Below are 21839 nucleotides of genomic sequence, written 5' to 3'. Positions count from 1 at the left end.
GCGAGGCGGGGGGGGAGCGGCCAGGCCAGCGGGCGGGCTGAGGCGGGGGACGGGGGTCACTTACTCGCCGGCCTTCGGGCGCGGAGCCGCATGTTCCCGCGGCGCCGGGGCGGGAGTGGGCGCGCGGGGTGGCGGAAGAAGGGAGCCGGGGCCGGCGCTCGGGCCGGGCCGCCGCGGCAACCGGAGGAGGAGGAGCCGCCGGAGCTACTGGAGCCGCCGCCTCGAGAACCAAACTCCAGTGAGCTACCCCCGCGCAGAGCACTCTGGGTAACCCGCGCCGCACGCAGCGTCGGCGCCACGCTGAGAAGGTTGGGAGATGGGGCGGGCATAGACCCCGGGCCGGGGCGGGGCTGCGCGCGCGCCCCGCCCCGCGCTTCGGCGCATGCGCGCGCAGGCGCACTGCCGCAGCACCGCCCCGCCCCACTGTCCAGCCCGGGAGCCGTTGGGAGGCGGTTGGACGGGGCAACGGCTGTCGCTCGAGGCTCCGCCCCCCCCCGCCGCGCCGGCAGCTTCCGACGGAAACGAGCCATCTGCGCGCGTCTACACCTTGAACCTGGGGCAGCAGGGGATCCTCTACAGGGGAGCGGGAGAGGACTGAGTGGGCGAGGCGTGCCTGGGGCGGGATAGCCGCACGCGAAAACCTTTCAAACCCTCGGGCGAGCTGTGGGGCGCTAGACCACAGACATCCCTTTTGCGATTTTTGCGCGGGAGCGAGGCTACCGAACATCACTATTGTGGATCTGCGCGATTCAAAACCTGGGGAGTTTTTTTAGAGGGCCCCGTTCCTCGCTTCTTAGCGTGGGTCTGGAGCAGGAGTCCCCTTCATTGCGCGAAAACGGGAGAAATAACGCACCTGGGGGGGGGGGTGTCTCCAAAGCTGAAACGCCAGTCCCCTTGCACTGAATCCAGGGTTGCAAACCTAGGCTTCCCTACCTCTACTACCAATGATTTGGGGGCCACTCGGTTATTTGCAGTAAGATGGCATCCCTGGCCTCTGCTTACGAGTTTAGCACCTTTCACCTCCACCTGGAAGCAACTACAAATGCCGCCAGACATTGCTAACCCCGGGTTGAAAGGCCCTTCCACCCTGCTTTGCTTGGGGATACCAGAAAGCGGAAACTCTCTTGAACCAAAAGAGGCAACTTGAGGCTCAGGGTCACCCAGAGAGTGCAAACTCAGAGCTGATGTTTTAAGGGCTTCTCCTTTTTCTATGGAAGCTCTAGAAGAAACGCTAGTCTGAGAACAGGTATTTGGAGAATTACCAGCTGCAGCTCGGAGAAGTAACTTGATGTTTTCAAGACCCAAGTTTAAAACAGGAGGATGACAGCTGATGAGAGCCACAAGGGCGCCTTGAATCTATATGCTACACCTGTTAGTCTTGGATTTGTCATGCTTCTGGGAAGCGTTTTGTTATTTGCAAAAACCCTGCTGCTTCTGCACAGTGGTTGCGGTTTCTTGCTTCCACACACGTGAAAAAGTTCGACACATTTGTAGGAAAAATAAGGGCTGACTACTCCATTAACTCTCCTTTCTAGAATGAGATGCTTTGTGTATAGGGCCCATGTTGGCTACTGGACTATTTAAAGATGTCCTTTCACGTCAAATATTTCCCCAAGCACATGCAAGTTGCCTCTTGGAATTTCTAACTCTGAAATAATAGGGATTTCCTTTTTTAATCAAGATTTACCAAGAAACAAGCCTTTCGTTGTGTACAGGGCAGCTCATTTAAAGAAAAAGTTTGAAAAGCTCTAGACTTACCTTTCTAAACAAGCAGCAATATTAACATCACCACTGAGTTCAATGAAGGTACTGACTTGTCTCAGTAACAACTCTGATAGCAAAATACTTCTTAGTCACTAAATGGAATATGCAGTTCACAAGCTTGGCTGTTAGTGGAAAAACTGGCAGTTTGCATCTATCTATAGGTGCCATGGAAGAAGACCCTGGCGGTGTACTTCAGAAAACGGTTTATTAAATACCTAAGTAAATGAACGAATCCTCAAGTAAGAGCTATATAGACCCATACGTATACTTCATCCCACATACCTGGCACAAGCACCAATTCCAAATCTATAGCTCTTGAGTCACTTTCAATACATGTTGACCCCCTATGTGCAAAGAAGAATGGCTTCCAAGGGTTTTGCTGGCAGTAATCCTTACAGAAGCAGATTCTCAGGCCTTTATTCAATGGTGCCATTGAGTGGACTTGAACCTCCCAGCTTTCAGTTGAAACCACTTAGGCCACTCATTAACAAAGTACACAGGAGGCTATAGTAAATATTTCGTGAATGAGTGAAACAAATATATGCACATGAACATGCATACACACACACACACACACACACACACACAAATACAGAATTACTCATTAATACTGTCTGTATAAGGGTGCTTGTAATGGCAAAAATGAAATAGGCAGTGAATAGGAGTCTTGAAAGTATGCTTAACTCCTCCTAGATCCAGGCAGACACTTGTTCACCTAGCCAGCCTTCTGCTTCAAGGAAGACACACTTGAAACAGCTCCCGCCCATTCCACAAAGGTTGAGTGCAAGGTAACTCTTCTTGTAGTAATGGTTCTTCTCCAAGGCTGTGTCCTTTAGTTACCTGAGTGTTCTGACCCTGCCGTCCTCAGAGAACTTTTGTGCTTTTAACACCCTTGAGAAAGCTGCCTGACCTCTTAGCAAGGTAGCCCCAGAAGAGGAAAGAAGAGCAAGTAGCTCTAAGTCCATGATCCCTCCCACCCATCCTAGGAAGCGGCTGGAAAGTAGCTTCAGAAACCTGTACGCAAAGTACATCTACAGCACGCTTGATGGCAAACTGGGCAGGGCAGCCAGGCACCTTAAAGCCCTGGGAGTCCTGGGCATATCACAGAATGAAGTGGCTGCCATTTCCCCAATAATCCTTGTAAGGGCACAAATGAAACAAAATCCCACTCAGACACACGTTTGCGGATTTTAACAATCCAAAGGATTTTATAAAAAAGCACCTACGCCACATAAAAGCTCATTTAACAGTATCAGTGAATGTCAGAGTACCTAGAGATGGGGTTCAAGGTCCTTGGGGTTGCAGGAAGCCTTTTTTATAGGCTTACGCATTTAATGCACAATGAAAATATGTGCTTGTGCACACCAGGCACAGCAAAAATACTAGAAGCAAGCAAAATATTTACAGTAGTTCTAATGGGTAGAAAAACAGGTGATTTTTTTACCCCCTTTTCCTCCTAACGTTTTGTAATTTCTAAATGAACTCGTATGGCCTCTGATGTACCTTGTCAAAAGCTGAGGTCAGTCTCTAGCCTCTGGGAGCCTTCACGGCTCTTACCATTTGGTGTATGGCAGTCTATCAATGATCTTCTAATAAGAGTGGATTCAGATCTGAATCCTAACCATTTGTGTTTGACTTACTGCCCTGGTTTTGCATTATTATTTTTAGCAATAAAGAGCCTAAGAGTAACATTCACTGATGAACACCTACTGTGTGTCAGGTTCCAGGCTGAGAACCCCATCTTTTGATACTCAAGCCCTCACAACTCTGGGCTGGGCCTGCAACTCCAGCCAAGGAAATACCGGAGAAGCAACTCTCTGGTCATTCCAGGTCACGAACTGAACCCCACTCCTAGGAATATCCCCAAGAGGATGGAAAACAGAAGTGCCCACAAAGATTTGTTGATACGTGTTCACAACAGCATTCTTCCTAATAGCCCAGTGTCTATGAGTGGATGGATGGTTAAACACAATGTGGTCCGTTCATACAATGGGAACATAATTTGGCCGTAAAAAGGATGCACCTTGAAAATGTTATGCTGACTGGAAAAAGCCAGACACAAAAGAGCACAAGATGTATGAGTCCACTTAAGTGAAATATCTAGAACTGGCAAACGCATAGATTAATGGCTGCTGAGATGATGATGGGAGGAGAAAATGGAATGTGGCTGCTAATGGTATAAAGTTTCTTTACAGGCTGATGAAAATGTTCTGGGAGTTACTACTAACTGGATGTATATATTCAACATGAAAGTCTATGGTTTATGAAACAGATTTTGAAAAAATGGCTTGGGGTGGTGGTGTGTTTTTTGCTTTTTTTTTTTTTAAAAAAAAAAAAGGAAGAAGATACCAGGCAACTTTTGATTCTGCAATGTCTGGGATATCAAACTGCTATGTCACAAGTATGGGAGCCTTAGGGAGCTCTGGTGGCCTAGTGGCAAGAAGCTGCACTGGAATTCTGAAGGTGCATGGTTCAAGTCCACCAGATGCTCCACTGGAGAAGGAGAGGCAATCTCCTCCTGTGCCAGTCAGATCCGATTAGACAGTACTCAAGAAAAACAAAAACCAAACAAAACAAAAAAAAAAAACCAAACAAGTATGGGAGCCTTACTGCTGCGGTCATGCAGGGAGAAGGGTGGGTCGTGGGCAACCATGAAGAACAAAGGATCTCACCCAGCAGTGACAGGAAAGCCCCCCATACATAGAGTGAGACTCTAGTGCCAAGAAACTGCCTTTCTTTAGTCCTGGCCCCAGAGGACACTGTATGGAGCCAAGTCAATCCATCCCCACTGTGCCCTCTCTATACCTTAGACTAAGTAAAACCAGTTGTGTGGCTCCAACCTACAGTGATCCTATGGGTGTCAGAGCTTCAGCTGAGCTTCCCAGGATTTTCTTGCCTGTAATCTTTATGCGAACACTTTGCCAAGTGTCTTCTTCTGAAGACCTACTATGAGCTGGGCATCACCCCAGCTTATCCATTTAAAGATGCAAGTCCAGATGATGGTATTGTAAGGCAAAGACCCCTAGGCTCCAACTTTCCCGGAAGGATCCAAGGTGAGGGGGCAGCAGAGGAGACACAGCAGCCAGGGTTGCACCCCAGCTCTGCAGGCTACCCCTGTGTGACTTAGGACAAGTCACTCTCCTGGTCCTGGTCTCTATTTCCGGGTCCTGGCCTCCATTTCCAAAGGGTACCATGGGACCATGCTAGCACTCCTGATGGCCTCTGACCACTCAAGTCGAAGCAGAGAGTATCAAGACCCTGGTTACGCAGGGGGTAGTTACCTGGCTGCTAACTAAAAGGTCAGCACTTTGAACCAATGTTGACAGTCTGCTTCAAGATATACTTATGAACTCTCTCATCCATCTGCCCAAGATACTGAAGGGCAAGAAGGCCAAGGAGAAGAAGGTGGCCCTGGCATCCACCATGGTCAAGAAGCAGGAGGCCAAGAATGTGGCGACATTGGATAGGACATCCACCCCAAAAGGGACCTCACACTTTATCAAATGGCCCTGCTACATCTGACTGCAGCAACAAAGGGCAATCCTCTACAAGTGCCACCACCATTAGCCAGCTCACCCAGGTCTTGCACCGCCAGACGGCTACTCAGCTGCTGTAGCTGGCCCACAAGTACCTACCGGAGACCAAGCAGGAGAAGCAGAGGCCCCAAACGAGACACCCCCCTCCCCCCGTCCCATGTGCTGGGTGAATATTGTCACCAGCCTGCTAGCAAGTATGAAGGCCCAACTAGTGGAGATCATGCACAACACGGACCCCATCAAACTGGGGGTCTTATTGCCGGCCTCGTGTCACAAGATGGGCATTCCCAAAGGTAAGGCCAGGCTGGGCCGCCTCGTCCACTGGAAGACCTGCACCACCATCACCTTCACATAGGTGAACCCAGAAGACAAATGCGCTCCAGCAAAGCTGGTGGAAGCCAAGACCAATTACAACGATATGATAAGATCCACTGCCACCCCAGACTGTGGCCCAGCATCACCAATCTGGAGAAGGCCAAGGCCAAAGAACTCACCACCAAACTGGGCTGATGCGCACTGACTCCTCTGTACATAAGAATAAACTTACCCTTACACACCCCCAAAAAACCTTACACACTTGGAGCTCTGGAGGCCTACTGGTAAGAATCTGAGCTGCGATTCCATAGGCATGTTGTTCAAATCCACAAGGTGCTCCACAGGAAGAAGATGGGCAGTCTCCTTGCATGTAATTACTGTGTCTGAGCACCCACTAGAGGGTCAGCTGTGGGTCACTTCTGACTCAAGGGCACACAACAACAACATGAGCTCAGAAACCCTTCGGGGCAGTTGTCCTCTGTCCTACAGGTGGTTTTAAGAATCGACTTGATAGCGGGGCGTGGGTTTGGGTTTTGGCACTGTAAGTGTGGCTTTCCCGAACTCATTAAAGTGTAGTTCATGAAGAGAACAAGTCAGGCTCCGTTAATAGGTCGAATACACTGCTCACAACACACATCACACCACACATGAATATACCATGCTACGCACGCTGACACCACGTATGCCCACCATAGGAATACCACACACCGCTGCCACACACGTCCTCTGCACATACATCAAACACACAATTCGTGCGCCCACGCAACAATGCAACCACAACCACATGCACACACAAAACCAAGCCACTGAGCAAAATTCCTGCCCAATCTTCATGCTCCCAGGTTACAAAGGCTTCGGAAAGGCAGAAGCGAGTGCCACACATCTCCCAACGGGACCCCTTCCCACACCATGCTGGCAACCACAGTTCGGTTTTCTAAAAGCCAATCTCAGCTCTGAGGTGCCACATCAAAGCCAAGCAACTTCATAAGATGCTCTTATCTCGGGAGTTTCCATCAGGGGAAGTGAAGCGAAGAAAGCCAACAAACATCCTCCAAGTCTGAAAAGACTTTTAACTAGGTTAAGGTGTGCTGAAATTGTTTGAGATGCATGTCACATCATGTCAATGCAGGACGTGGTATGAGAGGCACATGCAGCGTGCGTGCTCAGTATGTCACACGTTGCATGTAATGGTGACACGTGCTGCGTGTGATGTAGTGACTTGAACTGGCACCTGTGTGGTATGTGACCACTGTGTGTGCTGCATGATGGGTGGTGTAACGCATACATGTGATGTGTGTGGGGAAACACTATTCTCTATGATAAACAGAACAAGGACCCCACAGAGCTGCCCAATCCCTACTCCCCGCTCTGTCACCTCACATGGTAGGGGAGAATTAAGGTAGCAGATGGAAGGAAGGGTGCCGACCAGTTGACTTGAAGATTAGGAGATGATCCTGGATTAGCTGTGTGGGCCCAGCGTCCTTAAATGGGGAAGGCTCGTCAAGGTCAGAGAGGGTATCATGAGGACCCCATCAAATGTTGCTGGCTTTGGAGACAGACAGAGGCCAGGGCCAAGCACTAGGGAAGATGGATGACTCTAGAAGTTGGAAAAGACAAGAAAACGGATTCTCCCCTGAAAAGAAAGGAACGAGGCCTGCTGACACCATCTGATCCAGTGGGGTCCAGTTTAGACTTGGGTCTTCAAAACTTGAACTCACTGTGTAGCTTGTGTTGCAGCCGTCACTGGAAATGCACACCAATCCTTAGAGGCCCACTGCTCAAGACACAGGTCTGCCACAAAATGCTCCTTGGAATGCAGCTATTCTGAGAGGGGGCCTGGGTTTTCAATGTACACACAAGCCAAGCCAATGTGGATTTATGGCAACCTAACAGCTCAGAGTAGAATAGCCTCGCCGGGTTTCCAAGGCTGTGAATCTTTACAAAGCCAACTGACTGCCACATCTTTCCCCCACAGAGACTGGATTGGTGCCACTAACTTCAGTCAGCACTTAACCACTGTGTCACCAGGACACCTTGGATCATGGCTACTATCACTACTTGGCTCACAAATGCATAATGATGACCTCATTTTCACGCAGATGACTGTGAAGCACGCTCTCCCTGTCCTCCCTGCCACTCGCCCTCTCAGCTGTGAATCCTGCACTATCATCCAATCAGGGTCACTAACAGTGCCTCCCCCAAGAACTTAAAGGCAGGCCTGTCACTGGGGCTCTGATTAACCACACCTGAACAGACACCTACTGTAATAGGGAGTGGTTATAAGCCAGGTTTCCACATTTTCAAACACAGACCCAATGAAAAGATGGCCTCTTCATTGTGGATATGCACACCCTTGGGATGCTGGAAGTGTGATGTCTTGGGAAAAGACAGCCATGTTGAGCCCATGAGTAGTGCCAGCATCAGGACAGAAGGATATGAGGTGGAGGACTGGCCAAACCTCCACTGACGCTGCCCTCCCTGGACACTTCTCACCAGAGGCGGTGAGTATACCAGGAGGCACCTGAAGCTCACCGCTGTGGGCCCCTTCAGAGATCCTGTCATAATCTTCTATTTGGAATTTTTATTTTATTATTTTTTTTTAATTTTGTTTTAAAAGAAGGCTCTGCAAATTACATTAAGTTTACAGCCTCACAAAGCCTGGAATGTTATTTAGCTCACTACAACACAACACAACTGCTTGCTGAAACTAAGGAGGACCTGAGGCGCTTGCTGCAGAGGGTCAAGGGCTGCAGCCTTCAATATGGATTGAAGCTCAACATCAAGAGGACAAAGATTCTCACCACTGAGCCGATTGAAAGCACCATGCCAGATGGTGAAGAGACTGTAAACAGCTTCAGTTTGCTTGACTCTACTATCAACACTCTTGGTACCAGCAGCCAGGAAATTAAAAGATGAATTTCATTGGGAAAGTCAGCTGTCAGAGACCTCTCCAAAGTACTGAAGAGCAATGATGTCAGTCTGAAGACTGAGGAGCACCTGATCCAGGCCATAGTCTTTGCAATTACTTACTATGCATCAGAAAGCTGGACAATGACTGGGGATGACAGAAAATTGATGCATATGAGCTGGGGTGCTGGAGAAGAGTGTTGAATATACCATGGCCTGCCAGTAGAACACACAGGTTCGTCCTATAGAGGGTAAGACCAGGCTGCTCCTTGGAGGCAAGGATTCTGAAGCTTCGTCTGACATACTCTGGATGTGTTTCAAAGAGGGAACAGTCATTAGAGAGGGACATTATGCTTAGGAGGGTGGAAGGACAGCACAGGAGGAAGACCCTCAATGAGATGGATTCAGTGAATGCGGTAATGGGGACAGATGTGTCAGAGACAGTAAGATTGTCACAGGACAGAGCAGGGTATAGGCTGTTGTACATGGGGTCACTAGGAGTGCAGGTAACATGACGGCCCATACCATCACACCACCACCAATGTCTTAGTATGGAGCACCTGGACACAAAGCTCTTCAGAGCACTCTGAGCATATGGATATGATGTTTTAATGCACTGATACACCATCAGCCCAGGAAATGAGCAAAAGCTATGGATTCTGTGGTCCTGACACTAGTCACTTCTCATTTGAGTCTCACAAAACCCAACTGAATAGTTCTCTTCACAAAAGCAGAGACATTTCTGGGGTTTCTGTGCTGAGCTCCTGAGTGGTGCAAACAGTTAAGCAAGCAGTTGCTAACTGAAAAGCTGGATTCCACCCAGCGGTTCTCTGGAAGAAAGGCCTGGCAATCTACTTTAAAAAAGCCACTGCAAACTCCCCATGGGACAGAGTTTTATTCTGATTCACATGTGGTCACCAATAGCCAGAGTTAAACAGGTTATTGGTTAGAGTCCCTAAGTGCAAAACGATGCACTCAAGTGCGATCAGAAAGGTCAAAAGTTTAAGTGAACCCACCCAGAAGTGCGCTGGAAGAAAGGCCCGGTGACCTGCGGGGGTTGTGTGTGTGTGTGTGTGTGTGTAGAATCCACCACGGAAAACCCTTTGAAGGACAATTCCACTTGAATTACAGGGAACCACCAGGAGATAACTGACTCACAGCATCTGACACTGACCTTTCACCCTGGAGTGCTTGTGCTACCAACACTGTGATTTCCAGAACTCTCAGGAGAAGAGGGAGCGGATCAAGTGCTTCCTCTGTGTAGTGCAAGTTATCAAAGAAAGGGGGGGGGAACCCCAGACAAAAACTGCTGTGCTTGTTTAAATGCAGGCCCGCTGCTTCATAAACCAACAGCGCCCACTCTTCAACAACACAGCATCAGCAGTAACAAAACATCAGGAGGCTTGTCAAGCATTTCATAAACTTATATTCAGTTAAGGAGGTGATAAATGAAATGCTTAACAAGAAAGGGAAGCGACAATGCTAATGACCACCCCTGCTTGCTTTTGGTAACTAACTACTGTGTTTCTGAGATCTGAACTCAGTGCTGCGTGCATCTGGCCTGCTCTGAAAAGTCAAGAGGAAATCCTTTCCCACCCACCCATCCATCCATGCATCTAGCAACAGAAAAAAACCTGGATTTCATATCACTTGATAATAGCCAGCCAAATTTTCGCAAATTTGAAAAATGTGTTAAGATCACAATAGCCGAAAAGGTGGAAACCACTGAATCGCCCATCAACAGATGTTAGCGAAACACAAAGATGTCCATCCATAGACTACTGCTGCTGCTGGTTGACGAGATCAAATTCAACACAACTCATAGCACCCGATGAACAACTGAGCTGAACCCTGAGCCATCCTCATAATCTCTGACATACTCAAGCCCACTGCTGCAGTCACTCTGTCAATCCATCTCAAGGGTCTTCCTTTCGACTCCCCCACCCCCACCTTGCCAAGCATGTTGTCCCTCTCCAAAGAAGAGCCTCTCCCAGCTTTAACACCTTTGCCTCCAAGGAGCACTCTGCCTCTCCAACACACATCTCTTTGTTCTTTCGGCAGTACTCTTCTACAACGGACTATTACTTAGTCATAAAGAGAGATGCTGTCTTGATGCATGCCCCACAATGGAGCAATGTTAAAAAAACATCATGCTGAGTGCAACCAGTCACTCAAAAAAAGGGCAAATGCAGCATCATGGTCCCACTTAGATGCAGTGTCTAGAAAAGGCAATGCAAAGGAAGCTCCGGTGGCATAGTCCATAAAAAGTGTTAACTGCTAATCCAGAGGTGGTGCTTCTCTGGTGGTTCGAATCCAACAGGAGCTTGACAAGAGAAAGATAGGCAATCTCCAACCATGTGATTTAAAGCATCAGAAAGTCCAGTGAAGCAATGAGTTGGAACCACTCCATGGCAAAGAGTTTGAGTTCACTTTTTTAAAAATAGATTAGTCACCAGGAGTGGGAAGGAGGGGACAGAAAAGCGGTTTTTACCTAGCAGGCATTCAATTTCTGTTAAGTGTGGTAGAATAATGAAGAAAGTAGTGATGAGAATAGTTGCAAACTCAAAAAACATAGCCAATATCAATTGTACAGGTTGAAATTTGTATGTTTTCACCACAATTTTAAAAAAGAGCATGGTGGGAGTGACAAGACCACCAGGCACTGTGGTAACTCCATCTGGGTGGCTGTAAGAGGAAGAGCATCTTGAAATTTAATGTCATCTTCTAACTGAGGAGTTGAGAAATCATTTCTATAAAGAGCCAGGGAGTTAACACTTCCAGCTCTCACAAAACAGCCACAACCAACCTATAAATGAATGGACAATAAAACTTTATTTATAAAAAGAAGTGAAGCCTGTGGTCTGTAGTTTGCAGACTGTTATTCTACAGCCACTAAAATTGACTTACAATGAGAAACCCCAGCAAGGGAGAGATGTGCTATACTTCTCAAGACAGCAAGAGCAGAGGAACCAAAGTGAATTTCAAATACGAACCCCAACAATGCACAGCTAGGGCAGCCACTCCCAAGTGCAGCCTTCTATTCGTTCTCCACATATAAGACTTCAAGCAGCACATTGCAAAGTGGGGAGCTGGGAACACTCAGGAATTTAAAACCCAGCTGCCACAGAGTCCACTCTGACTCCTGGTGGCCCCATGAGCATCTGTGCCCCTAACAGAACTGTGCCCTGTTGGCCTTATTAATGGCTGGTTTTCAGAAGCTTGGCCAGTACTTTGTAATAAGGTGCTTCTGAATACGAGAACCCTCAATCTTTTAGTTAGCAGCCAGGCACATTTACGTTGCACTACTGAGGGATACCAAAAGCCTTCTATTGTATCCTGAAAAGCTACACAGCTTGTAAAAATTAAACAATGAGATAAGAGCTCTCTAGAGAAAAATGTAATTGAGACAAAATCCCCAAGACAGCATTCTATTTTTAGAGCACAATTCATCCACATAACAAACAAACTCATTACTTCACTGAGACTTCAGCAGGGGTATGAATACAAGGGCTCCTCACACCACCCTCCACAGGGAGGGGCTGGCCGAGACCTTGACCCTGTCCTTTCAGACAAGAACCCAGGTTTGAGCAGAGGCTCAACCAGATAGCTAGAACCCCTATTCCTCAGACTACGAGGTGATGTCTGGCCCAGACTTGAGAAAAAGTAAATTACAGAAGCAATGAAGTAGAATTACATTAAACCAACCACCGAGTCAACCCTTACTCCTGGCAACTCCAGCTGTAGCAGGGTTGAACTGTGCTCCGTGAGGTTTTCAGTGGCTGACTGATTCTTTTCGGCAGCTGATTGCCAAGCGTTTCTCCTAAGGCACTTCTGGGTGGACGTGAACCTCCACGTTCTGGTAGGGATGAGCACTACACCACCTGGACCACCCAAGGGGTCCTTTATGATGGCTGAGCGAAAGTAGAAAGGGGCTTGACCCTAGTTTAGCAAAATGCTGCCTCGGTCCCAGCAACTCTGAGCAGTGCTCTCGAGCAGCAGCCCAGGTAAAACCAACAAGTTCAAAGATCCTATCAGCCATCGAGGTAGCAAAATCTAAAAGGAAAACCAAAATCTAACCTTGACTCCTTTCTGACTTTTTGACACTCCTCAAAGGGAATCTTCGGTGTTTTCCAAAGAGTAATTTGAAACGGCTTAAGTTCAAGTCAGCTTCTCATTTAAAAATGGGTAACAAACCAATAGGTCCTTCCTTTCCCAAAACCAGTTTTCATTTTCAATGCTGTCTAGGTCAGGTCTGGCTTTACTTTAAATCAAGGTGTCAAAAACACAAGCAAGTTAGAAGCCTTGGAAATTTGGACAGCCTGACTTCAGAGTTTCATTTTGGTGCAATACTTTTTTTTAGTCCGGGATCCATTTTCAGGGACGCTTACCATGGAAACCACCTGTTTTCTGGGCTGCTTCTCAAGCCTGAAATCACCAATTTCAAAAAGGAAACCCAGGGGAGCTCTGGTGGTCTAATGGCAAGGAGCTGCAACTACAATCACAGAGGCGCACAGTTCGAATCCACCAGATGCTCTGCCGGGGAAGGAGGGGCAATCTCCTCCTGTACCAGTCAGATCTGATCTGATGGTACACTCACACAAAAATAATAAAATAAAATAAAATAAAAAAAAAAAAAAGGAAACCCAGCAACTCAAGCTAACAGAACATGGTCTTGATAGCATCAAAGAAATCATTCATTCTAGCAAATGCACAATTAAGGGCCCAAAAGTTCCTTTATTTCACAAAGGGCTGCATGGCAAAGCAAGATTTTGCCCAGCACCCCTGCCCAGCCCCATCTCCCATGGGCATGACTTCACCTGGACTCATCTCATCCTGCTCGCTCAGTTTATAGTGTTTAAACAGGAAAGTCAGTGTCCCCGTTACAGATGGCCTGTTCTTTAATGTCCCAAGGCCGAGCAGTACCTGTCGGGATGGGGATGAAATTCGAGCAGCAGGCCCCTGACTGGTCCTGACTCTATCATCAAACCTAGCAACACCAAGTTTATATGAACTCCTTCCAAAGAAAGGCTGCAGCAAACTTACAGTCCAAGCTTTCTGCTCCGATTCCCAGGGGGAAATGATAAAAAAAGCATCCACGTCTTGCTAACCAAAAAGATGGTTATTTTTTAAAAACAACAAAAAAAAAAAACCAAAACATCCAAAACCAGGTACCGAATGAAGGCTTGGTAGAAGAGGGACTCCAATTTGATGAAAGGATCTTGGCATGTCCTTTTTATCTACGGGGTCCAGGAATAAGCCCTCCAGACATTTCTCACGTGGACAGCGTTCCAACTCCAAGTCCAAAGTGGGAACACCTTTGTAGCGCAGAGAGGAAAATGGTGTAGCTGGGAATCACTGGCATCTTGGAGATCATTTTCCTACCCGCCACAGACTCCCAACTTTCAGGGCAGGTTGCTAGCATTCCAAAAAACATTCTTGAAGTTGTCAGGAGTAGACAAGTAAGGAGCTGATGGTCTGGGAGGTGTGATCCTGGGTCCTCACGAGGGTTTCAAGAACCAAAGAGCCTAGAGGCAGAAGGCAGAAAGACCTGTGAAAGTGGGAAGTCACTGCTCTGAAACACACTTCTAAAAGCTCATTTCTTATTACTATTACTTAGGCTACTTGACCTCACTTCCTGATTTGTGAGAAAGTAACTCTGAAAAAGTATACACATCTACAAATTTATACAAATTTAGCCCCTTTTCCATCACTTCAAGTCAATGATGATTTTATAAATAAAACAGAACTTTGGATAAACAGATGATCGCCGCCCACCGCCACCCCCCACAGCTCTGATCACTTAAAACACCTAGATTATACAAAAGACACTGGGTTAGGAGATGAGTACCTAAGTTATGCCTCACCACAGGGCAGGTAACTGCACTTCTGTTAAAATAAAGAACTCAAATGCTTTGTTACAGTATCACTTTTCCACAAAAGTAAAATCATATGGTTTATTCGCCAAATGACAACAAATAGCACTGGATGAGTGGACGTCCATATGCAAAAGAAAGTATGGAATCTATGACACACTAATAAAATTAAAAAAAAAAAAATTAAAAAAACCCCAAACTCAAACTGGATCAAAGGTCTAAACCTAAGAGCAAAAACAGTCACACTTTTGAAAGAAAACATAGGGGCAAGACTTCATTTGGAAGCAATTTCTGAGATATGGTACTAAAATCTTAATTAAAGGAAAAAAAGATCTATGCTGTTGGTGCTGTCCAGTGGAGTCCAACTCAGATCAAAAAATACATGAGACTTCACCAAATTAAAACCTTGTGTGCTTCAAACGGCACCACTAGGGAAAGAAAAAGGCAACCCATATAATGGAAAAAAGATACGCAAGTCCTAAGTTTTACAAGAAACGGCTACCTAGAATATAAATAAAAATGCATGATATTACAGTGTTAAGAAAACCAAACTGGGGGCGGGGGTACAAACAATCAGACTAGACATTTCTCCAAAGAAAAAAATGGACAATTAGCCATCAGAAGATGATTATCATTGAAAATTAAAAAAACCGAAATCTCACTGAGGTATTCACTACCTCCCACCCAACAGGAAGAAAAGGGCTACAAGAGAGGACGGTGTGGCTGTGGCACTGGAACCCTCTGATGTGACTCGTGATGTGAGTGCAGCCATCATCTGGAAAGCAGCCTGGCAGGCCCTCAAAAAGTACAGAGTTACCATGACCTAGCAATTCACTCCTATGTCCACACTCAAGAAGAATGAAAAACGTGCCCTCACACTTCACAATTCTGTAAAACATTTAGAACAGGACTAGTCACAGGGGCTCCAAATTAGAAGCATCTCAACAACAGATGAATGGGTAAACTCAAGGTGGGCCACCCAGATGAGAGAGAGAAATGAAGTCCTGATCCATATATGACACAGGTGAATCTTGAAACAGTATGCTGAGTGAAATATAAGCCATGTATGATTTCGTTTATAAAAACTATCCAGGACAGGCAGATCCTTAGCGACAAAAAGCAGGTTAGTGACTTGTCGGGGAAGGGGAGGGAGAATGGTCCATGACTGCTAACGGGTACAGATTTTTTGTTTGGGGAGCTGAGAACATTCTTTAATTAGATTTTAAACTAAAGACTACTGAATTGTAAATATAGACTGTCACTTTTTACTCATAAATTGTTCGTTCCCTATGGTCTAACCACCTCATTTTCTATCTTACTGTTGCAATATTTTATTATGAAAGTTCAACATATAAGAGTAAAAAGGCTTGGCGAACATTTCACACCACGTACGTTCTGCAACTAACACTTTATTTACTGTGACTCAATCTACCTGCCACCTTATATGCTATTTATCCAACATCCTTAGCAAGCAAGCTGCAGACATCTGAAGACTTGACCCCTACACAGACAAGTTTCTCTCATTACTTCATTTTAAAATTTCTCATGGTTTTTTTTTTTCTCATGGCTTTTGAATTCCCAAAATGAAGCACTGGTGGTTGAGTGGTTGAATCCTCCCCTTGACTTCAGGCGACATGGGTTCGAGCCACAACCACTGCCCCTCAGGTGCAGCGACCTTCCCGCCCATGTTGCTATGATACTGAAAAGGTTTTAGTGGCGAGGAAGTGGGCCTGGGGATCTACTTCTGAAAATGGGTCAAGAAAACTGCGATGGATTACAATGGTCTGCTCTGCAGCAAGAGTGGTGAGGGTGTGAGAAGCAGTGTTTTGCTCCACCGTGCATGGGGTCATCAGTGGGGGCCGACTCGATAGCAGTAAGAAGACAGTATCCCAAAGTGGTGGAGGTCAAACAATGCAGAAGTGGATGTTGAGAAAGTGGAACCATCATGCTGACCCGACCAGGGTCCTCAGCAATTCTGACTGTTGCCTCCACGGGTCACCTGGAGCAGATCCTTCCCACATTTTCATGAAGCAGTGTTTCCTTCACATCATTCTTGCACTCACTCATTTATGTGTCATCGAATCAGAACTGACTCACAGATGACCCTCCAGCAGGTTTTCAGAGGCAATAAATTGCACAAAAGGAGATGCCATATGACAGCTAGTGGATTTGAACTGTGTGCCTTAGGAATTGCAGCATAGCTTCTTACCACTAGGCCACCGGAGAGAGCAAATTCCATTCGAGCTCCATACAGACATTTTCACTTTCAAAACAGTTCACCCTATGAATAAAGCCTTCTGGAAACTCACCAACATGGTGTTTCAACGGCTGGTCAGACAAGTGTTCTCTGACCTTTCCCCTGTTCCTGAGTACCAGGTGATTTCCAGTTTTCTGGTGTCTTGGAGAAGGAAGTCACCTGACTCCCTACTAAGGCCTTTCTTGAGAAGCCCTTCCCACCCACAGTTAAACACCTGCTGTTGCATTAACTCCACTGAATCCACCAGATCTTTGCTCTTCGCACACTGGAGTGTGGAAGGTCCAATCACGCCTGTTCAGCATCACGTTGCTGTTAGGAACCAGTGTCAACTCAAACTCAGTGACCTTATGGGTGACAGTACAAAACTCCATCCTACACCATCTTCACAGCCTCTGCTGGGCTTAAGCTCACTGTTGTAGCTACTACATTAAATCATCTCATTGAGGGTCTTTCCCTTTTGCAATAACCCCTACTTTTCAAAACATGATGGGATCTCCAGGGTCTGGTCCCTCCTGATAACATGTACGATAAATAAGATAAAGTTTCACCATCTCTTGCTTCTGAGGCACCCTCTGGCTGTACCATTTCCAAGTTTGATATATTTGGAAATTTTGGCAATCCATGGTTTATTCACTAATTCTTCGACAACACCAAAACTCTCAGACATTCCTTTTTTTTTCCCAGTCTTCCTCACCCATTGTCCAACTTCACATGCTTATGATGAACCAATCAGACATATCTGCTTGGGGCACCTTACGCTTCAAAGTGACATCTTTGTCATCAGATGTGCTCAATGCCAATGATGCCATTTTGAGTTCTTGGCTGTTGCTTCCCTGAATGTTAACTGGATTCAAATGAAACTAAATCCTCGACAACTTCAATCTTTTCTCCAAACTTATGGACAAATAGTGATTCAGCATTACAGCAACACAAAGCTCTCCAGAGACAGATGAGTGGTGGCTGGACCCACGGTGTAGTGGTTGGGAATCAGAGCTGGATCTCGTGTTTGGAATTCAAAAATTTTACCACTGAACCACCATGGCCCCAAACCAACCCAGTAGGGCTTTTCTAAGCCTAATGCACAAGTGAAGATAGGCCCGCAAATAGAAATAAAGTCTATTTAAAGACATTTCTCCTGGTCATCAGTGAGGCTGAAGTAGTGCTGGCCATGTGCCCTGTGCTGGTATGAGATGATCAGGTCATGGGCTAGGGGAAGATATCTCTACTCAGTGCCTAACAAGACACCTGACACAGGCAGGCCTCAGAGAACACCCTGTCCCAGTCAGAGCGCTGGCCCACAGGACTGTGGCAACACAGTTTAACCCCTGCAAGTCTCCAAACTCTCTGCTCACTTAGAGAGCTGTTTCTCTGGAAACAGCCAGTGTGATACAGAAGTGTGCACTATGAGGATGGAGAATGATTGTGGGGCCAGTCCTTTCTGGAGAGTAACTCTAAGAAGGTGAACATAAGACTTACACGATCATACAGAACATCATGAAAATGTTCCACAGGGCAATGAAGATCCGGAAGTACCTGAGGCTCAGTAAGAACTCCCGTATATTGTCACCTGAAAAGCAAAAAGATGCTTTTACAACAATGCTAGGGTTCTGGCTGGTCACAGCAGGTGTACCTGGCTTCCGCCCACCTGATACCTAGTTCCCAGTGTTTTCAGTGAAACCCCCACCACATCCCCACCCTAAGTTCACAGGTCTTGGCTGTCATTAACAAGCAATCGCCAGAGCACTGAGCCCCCAGTCTCTGACTGGCTCAAGGAGGAACATGTGACCCAAACGTGTCCACTGACAGCCAGCCCTGCAACTTCTGCCCCAACAACTGGCTTCTGCTGGGTTCACTGAGCTGAAAGACTACACGTCCAGTCCTCCCAGCAAGGGCTGGCGGATACCGGATGCCCAATTTTATACTGTGTGTCAAGTAAATACAGTTTTAAAATTATTAACAGAAAGAAAAAATAGTCTGTGAGGTGTAAATTACTAAATTTCCTTGGGGCTGATTCTAACTCACAGTAACATCTAGTATGCCACAGGGTGATTTTTCAGAAGTTTTCAGGTCTTACTCCAAGATGCCTTGGGGCCAACTCAAACCTCCACCATTCTGGAGAGCAGTAAATGTATTAATTGTGTGCACCACCCAGGGATATTTTCCTCAAGTCCAGGGTAGCCACTCTCAGATGCTGAACTGAGGTTCCTGGCTCAAGTGGCAGCTAGACGCTAGGAACTCAGGAAGGAACAAACAAATGATTTGCCCTCCAGGAGTCCACAGCAATAACAAGTACTAGAGAAGCACCCCACACGGGGATCTGCCAACATAATCTGCTGTGGATCCAATCAAATGTGTCTGTTAGGGGTACAGGGTCAGAGGAAACCTCTTCAAGAAAACCACTGATGGGCTCAGAGCCCAGCTCTCTCAAGGGCACTTCACTCACACCAGAGGGGTGGGGTGGGCAGTGCTCCCGCACAGAAAGCGAGAAGACCACGTGTACACAGCACACTGAGGAAAGGCCAAGCCAGGCCCCATGCCAGCTGTCCCTATGACTAAAGAGGCTCTCGCCACCTCTGAGCCTTTGTGCCTATCTCTCAGCCACCACGTGCAAAGCTCCATCTCAGTAGGGTTGTAATACCCGGTGCCCACAGGGGCGCCTCTGCTCTGCATGTTCCAGTCAGAGCAGCACCTCCTCACTACCGTTACACTCTAAAAGCATTTATCCAACCTGACACAATCCTACTGACTGTCCTAGCTCTAACAACTGTTCTACCCCTCTATGGCAAGTCCCATAAAGCAAGGATAGGTATCTTGTTCCCTGCTGTGTCCTCAGCACTGTGCCCAATGGTTGGCAGGTAGCAGTTTCAATAAACATTTGGCAAACGAATGAATGGATAAACACAAAAGTCATGACTAGATACAACAACTCAAGTGTCATTAGGCAGTACATATTACATTGTAGCCCAAAATACAGGTCAGCATCCATCACACAGCTGCAGGTGAGGCTGTTCATGCATTCATTTCAGCAGGCTGGCACTAGATGCCCTAACAGCCTCTGGCCTTTTCTCTGAGTTGATGGTTAAGTGTGAACAGACAACACTGTCCAAAAATATAGCTCCAACTGTTGGAGGAGTAATACTTGCTAACTTATTTGGGGGAGTCTGTGGGATGATGGCAAAAGATATGAGCAGAAAGAACAGCACATTCTCAGGCCTAACACAATACAACATAAAACATAACACAACACATAATTCATGGTGACTCAGACAATGCCCAATCTGCACCATTCCATGATTGGTTGTGGATCAGACCACTGAGATTCTGTGCTAATCCATCTTACCCTGGAAGCCCTACTGTAATCTATTCAGTATCTAGCCTCCAATGTCAGACAGGTGGTGACAGAAACAATGCATGACCAGTAATCGAACTCAGGTCTCCCTCATGGGAGGCAAAGGTTATAGCACTTAGCGACCAACACCTCTCTGGAAGTTTTATCTCTGACAAAGTGCACCAAGTAGAGAAGCTGTCTCCTCTTCCAGAATATTCCTTCTGTTTCCCTCTTCAAACTCCACCTGGTGTTAGTTCTGTATCCTGCCTCATTTCCTGTTACCATCAGGTCAACTAGTGCTCATGAGGACACCCTGTGTCACAGAGAAGAACTGTGTGCTCTAAGGTTTTCTTGGTTGCGCACATGGCCAGGAGAGACCGGTCCTTGGAGAATGACATCATTCTAGGAAGGGTGGAAGGACAGCGCAGGAGACAAAGACCCTGGATGAGATGGATTGACACAGTCACAGGGGCAACTGGTGTTGGTGTGTCGGTATTAGTCAGATGGGCTCAGGATATAGGGAAGGGTTCAGAGTTGCTGTACACAGCGTCGCTATGGGTCACAGGTGACTCAACAGCACCTAACGACAGTAACAGCAGTCTATGGAAGCCAACCCCCCAGAACCTTTCCTCTGCTCCACTGCTGTGTGGGTTCTAACCACCAATGGTTAGCTTCATAGTCAAGTAAACATCATGTGCACCACCAAGCGATTACACACACACACACACACACACACACATTCATAAAACCGCAAACTAGAAATCACCATTTTATCTAAACTGGATGGTGCAATTCTAAGGCCTCTAGCTGTTGAGTGTGAATAGCTCTGGTGGCATAACACGGTAACGTGCTGTGCTCCTAACTGAACTGTTAGCAGTCTGAATCCACCAGCAGCCAGTAGAAAGAGTATGGATAGCTCCTCCTGTAAAGACTTAGACTAGGAAATCCGATGGAAGCGGACACTACTTATTGCCAGTAGGTTTGGATTTGTACGGCTTTTAGAGCAGACAGCTACCAGAGCTAGAAGGGAAAAGGTCTTACCTGTGCTGGGTTCCCCTGATTCCTCCCCAAAGCCCTGCGTATTGTCCTTCTTTTTCCTACAAAGATGCACAAAAAGGTCCACTTTTGGTAGGACATAAAGACCCCACCCCGTAATCCCCCTGGGTCGCGTCAGCAGGGTCCCAGAGACACAGCTGAAGCGCTCGTCCTGCCCCTGACCCGCTGTTTGACCTCGGGTGGCCCCCTCCCTGGGCAACCATTCAATTAGTTGCAAGGATGGCAAACAGAGGGTCCAAGATAAGGTTAAAGAGATTCCTGGGTATAACAGTGGTGGTCTCCTGAAGGACGGATCTGAGGATTTTCAGGAGGAAAAGGAGTCTAGATTTGGAATCCCGGAAGAGTGCGGAAGATCACGAAACTAATTAGAGGGAGGCGTGGCAAGAGGGTGTGTCCCGGCGGGGCGGGTCTCGAGTCGTGGGCGGGGCTAGGAACCGGGGCAGGATCACGTCCGCGGGGCGGGGCTACGGGTCCCCCGGTTGGGGCCACGGCCTGGAGCGGTCTACTCACAGCTTAAAGTTGAGCACGGCCCCGGCGTTCATCAGCAGGGTCCTGCAGAAGGAGAACGTAGCTACTGGAGTCGCCCCACGCCCCGTTTTGGCTCTTTTCCCATCCCCTGGGCACCCCAATTACCCGAACAGCAGGATGTCTCCGATCATCGTTACGGTCGAAGCGTCCGTCAGAGCCGGAAGCGGAAGCCCAGAGGAGGGAAGAGGGGAAAAGCAGGAGCCGACCAATCATGAAGCCACGCTGCCTTAGGCTGGACCAATGGAAGGCTACTACAGAAAGGTTCCACCCCCGGA

At 47.2% G+C, this 21839-nt stretch overlaps 1 protein-coding gene across 1 annotated transcript; it reads right to left on the bottom strand.

Annotated features, from left to right (window-relative positions):
- Window positions 1-56: 56 nt before the first annotated feature.
- LOC102864943 (serine/arginine repetitive matrix protein 2-like) lies at window positions 57-21695 on the bottom strand. Its single transcript, XM_006898324.1, has 5 exons — window positions 21670-21695; window positions 21547-21588; window positions 21022-21077; window positions 18129-18219; window positions 57-573 (listed from the first exon to the last, which is right to left on the bottom strand). Exons 1-5 carry the CDS (start codon window positions 21693-21695, stop codon window positions 57-59), a joined length of 732 nt encoding a protein of 243 aa, XP_006898386.1.
- Between the last annotated feature and the right edge of the window lie 144 nt (window positions 21696-21839).

This window comes from Elephantulus edwardii, unplaced genomic scaffold (assembly GCF_000299155.1).
Source record: "Elephantulus edwardii isolate Elephantulus edwardi_28Jun2011 unplaced genomic scaffold, EleEdw1.0 scaffold00226, whole genome shotgun sequence".
Classification (NCBI taxonomy): Eukaryota; Metazoa; Chordata; class Mammalia; order Macroscelidea; family Macroscelididae; genus Elephantulus; species Elephantulus edwardii.
Note: the sequence above shows the minus strand (reverse complement) of the source record. Positions and strands in the feature narration are given on the sequence as shown.

Bases quoted from the DNA above. Each gene is read 5' to 3' on its own strand.
- LOC102864943 (XM_006898324.1), bottom strand. From the start codon at position 21,695: ATGATCGGAGACATCCTGCTGTTCGG. The intron at 21,078-21,546 runs GTGAGTAGACCG...GCATCTTTGTAG, and splicing joins GCCGTGCTCAACTTTAAGCT to GAAAAAGAAGGACAATACGC. The intron at 18,220-21,021 runs GTAAGACCTTTT...TTTGCTTTTCAG, and splicing joins ATCAGGGGAACCCAGCACAG to GTGACAATATACGGGAGTTC.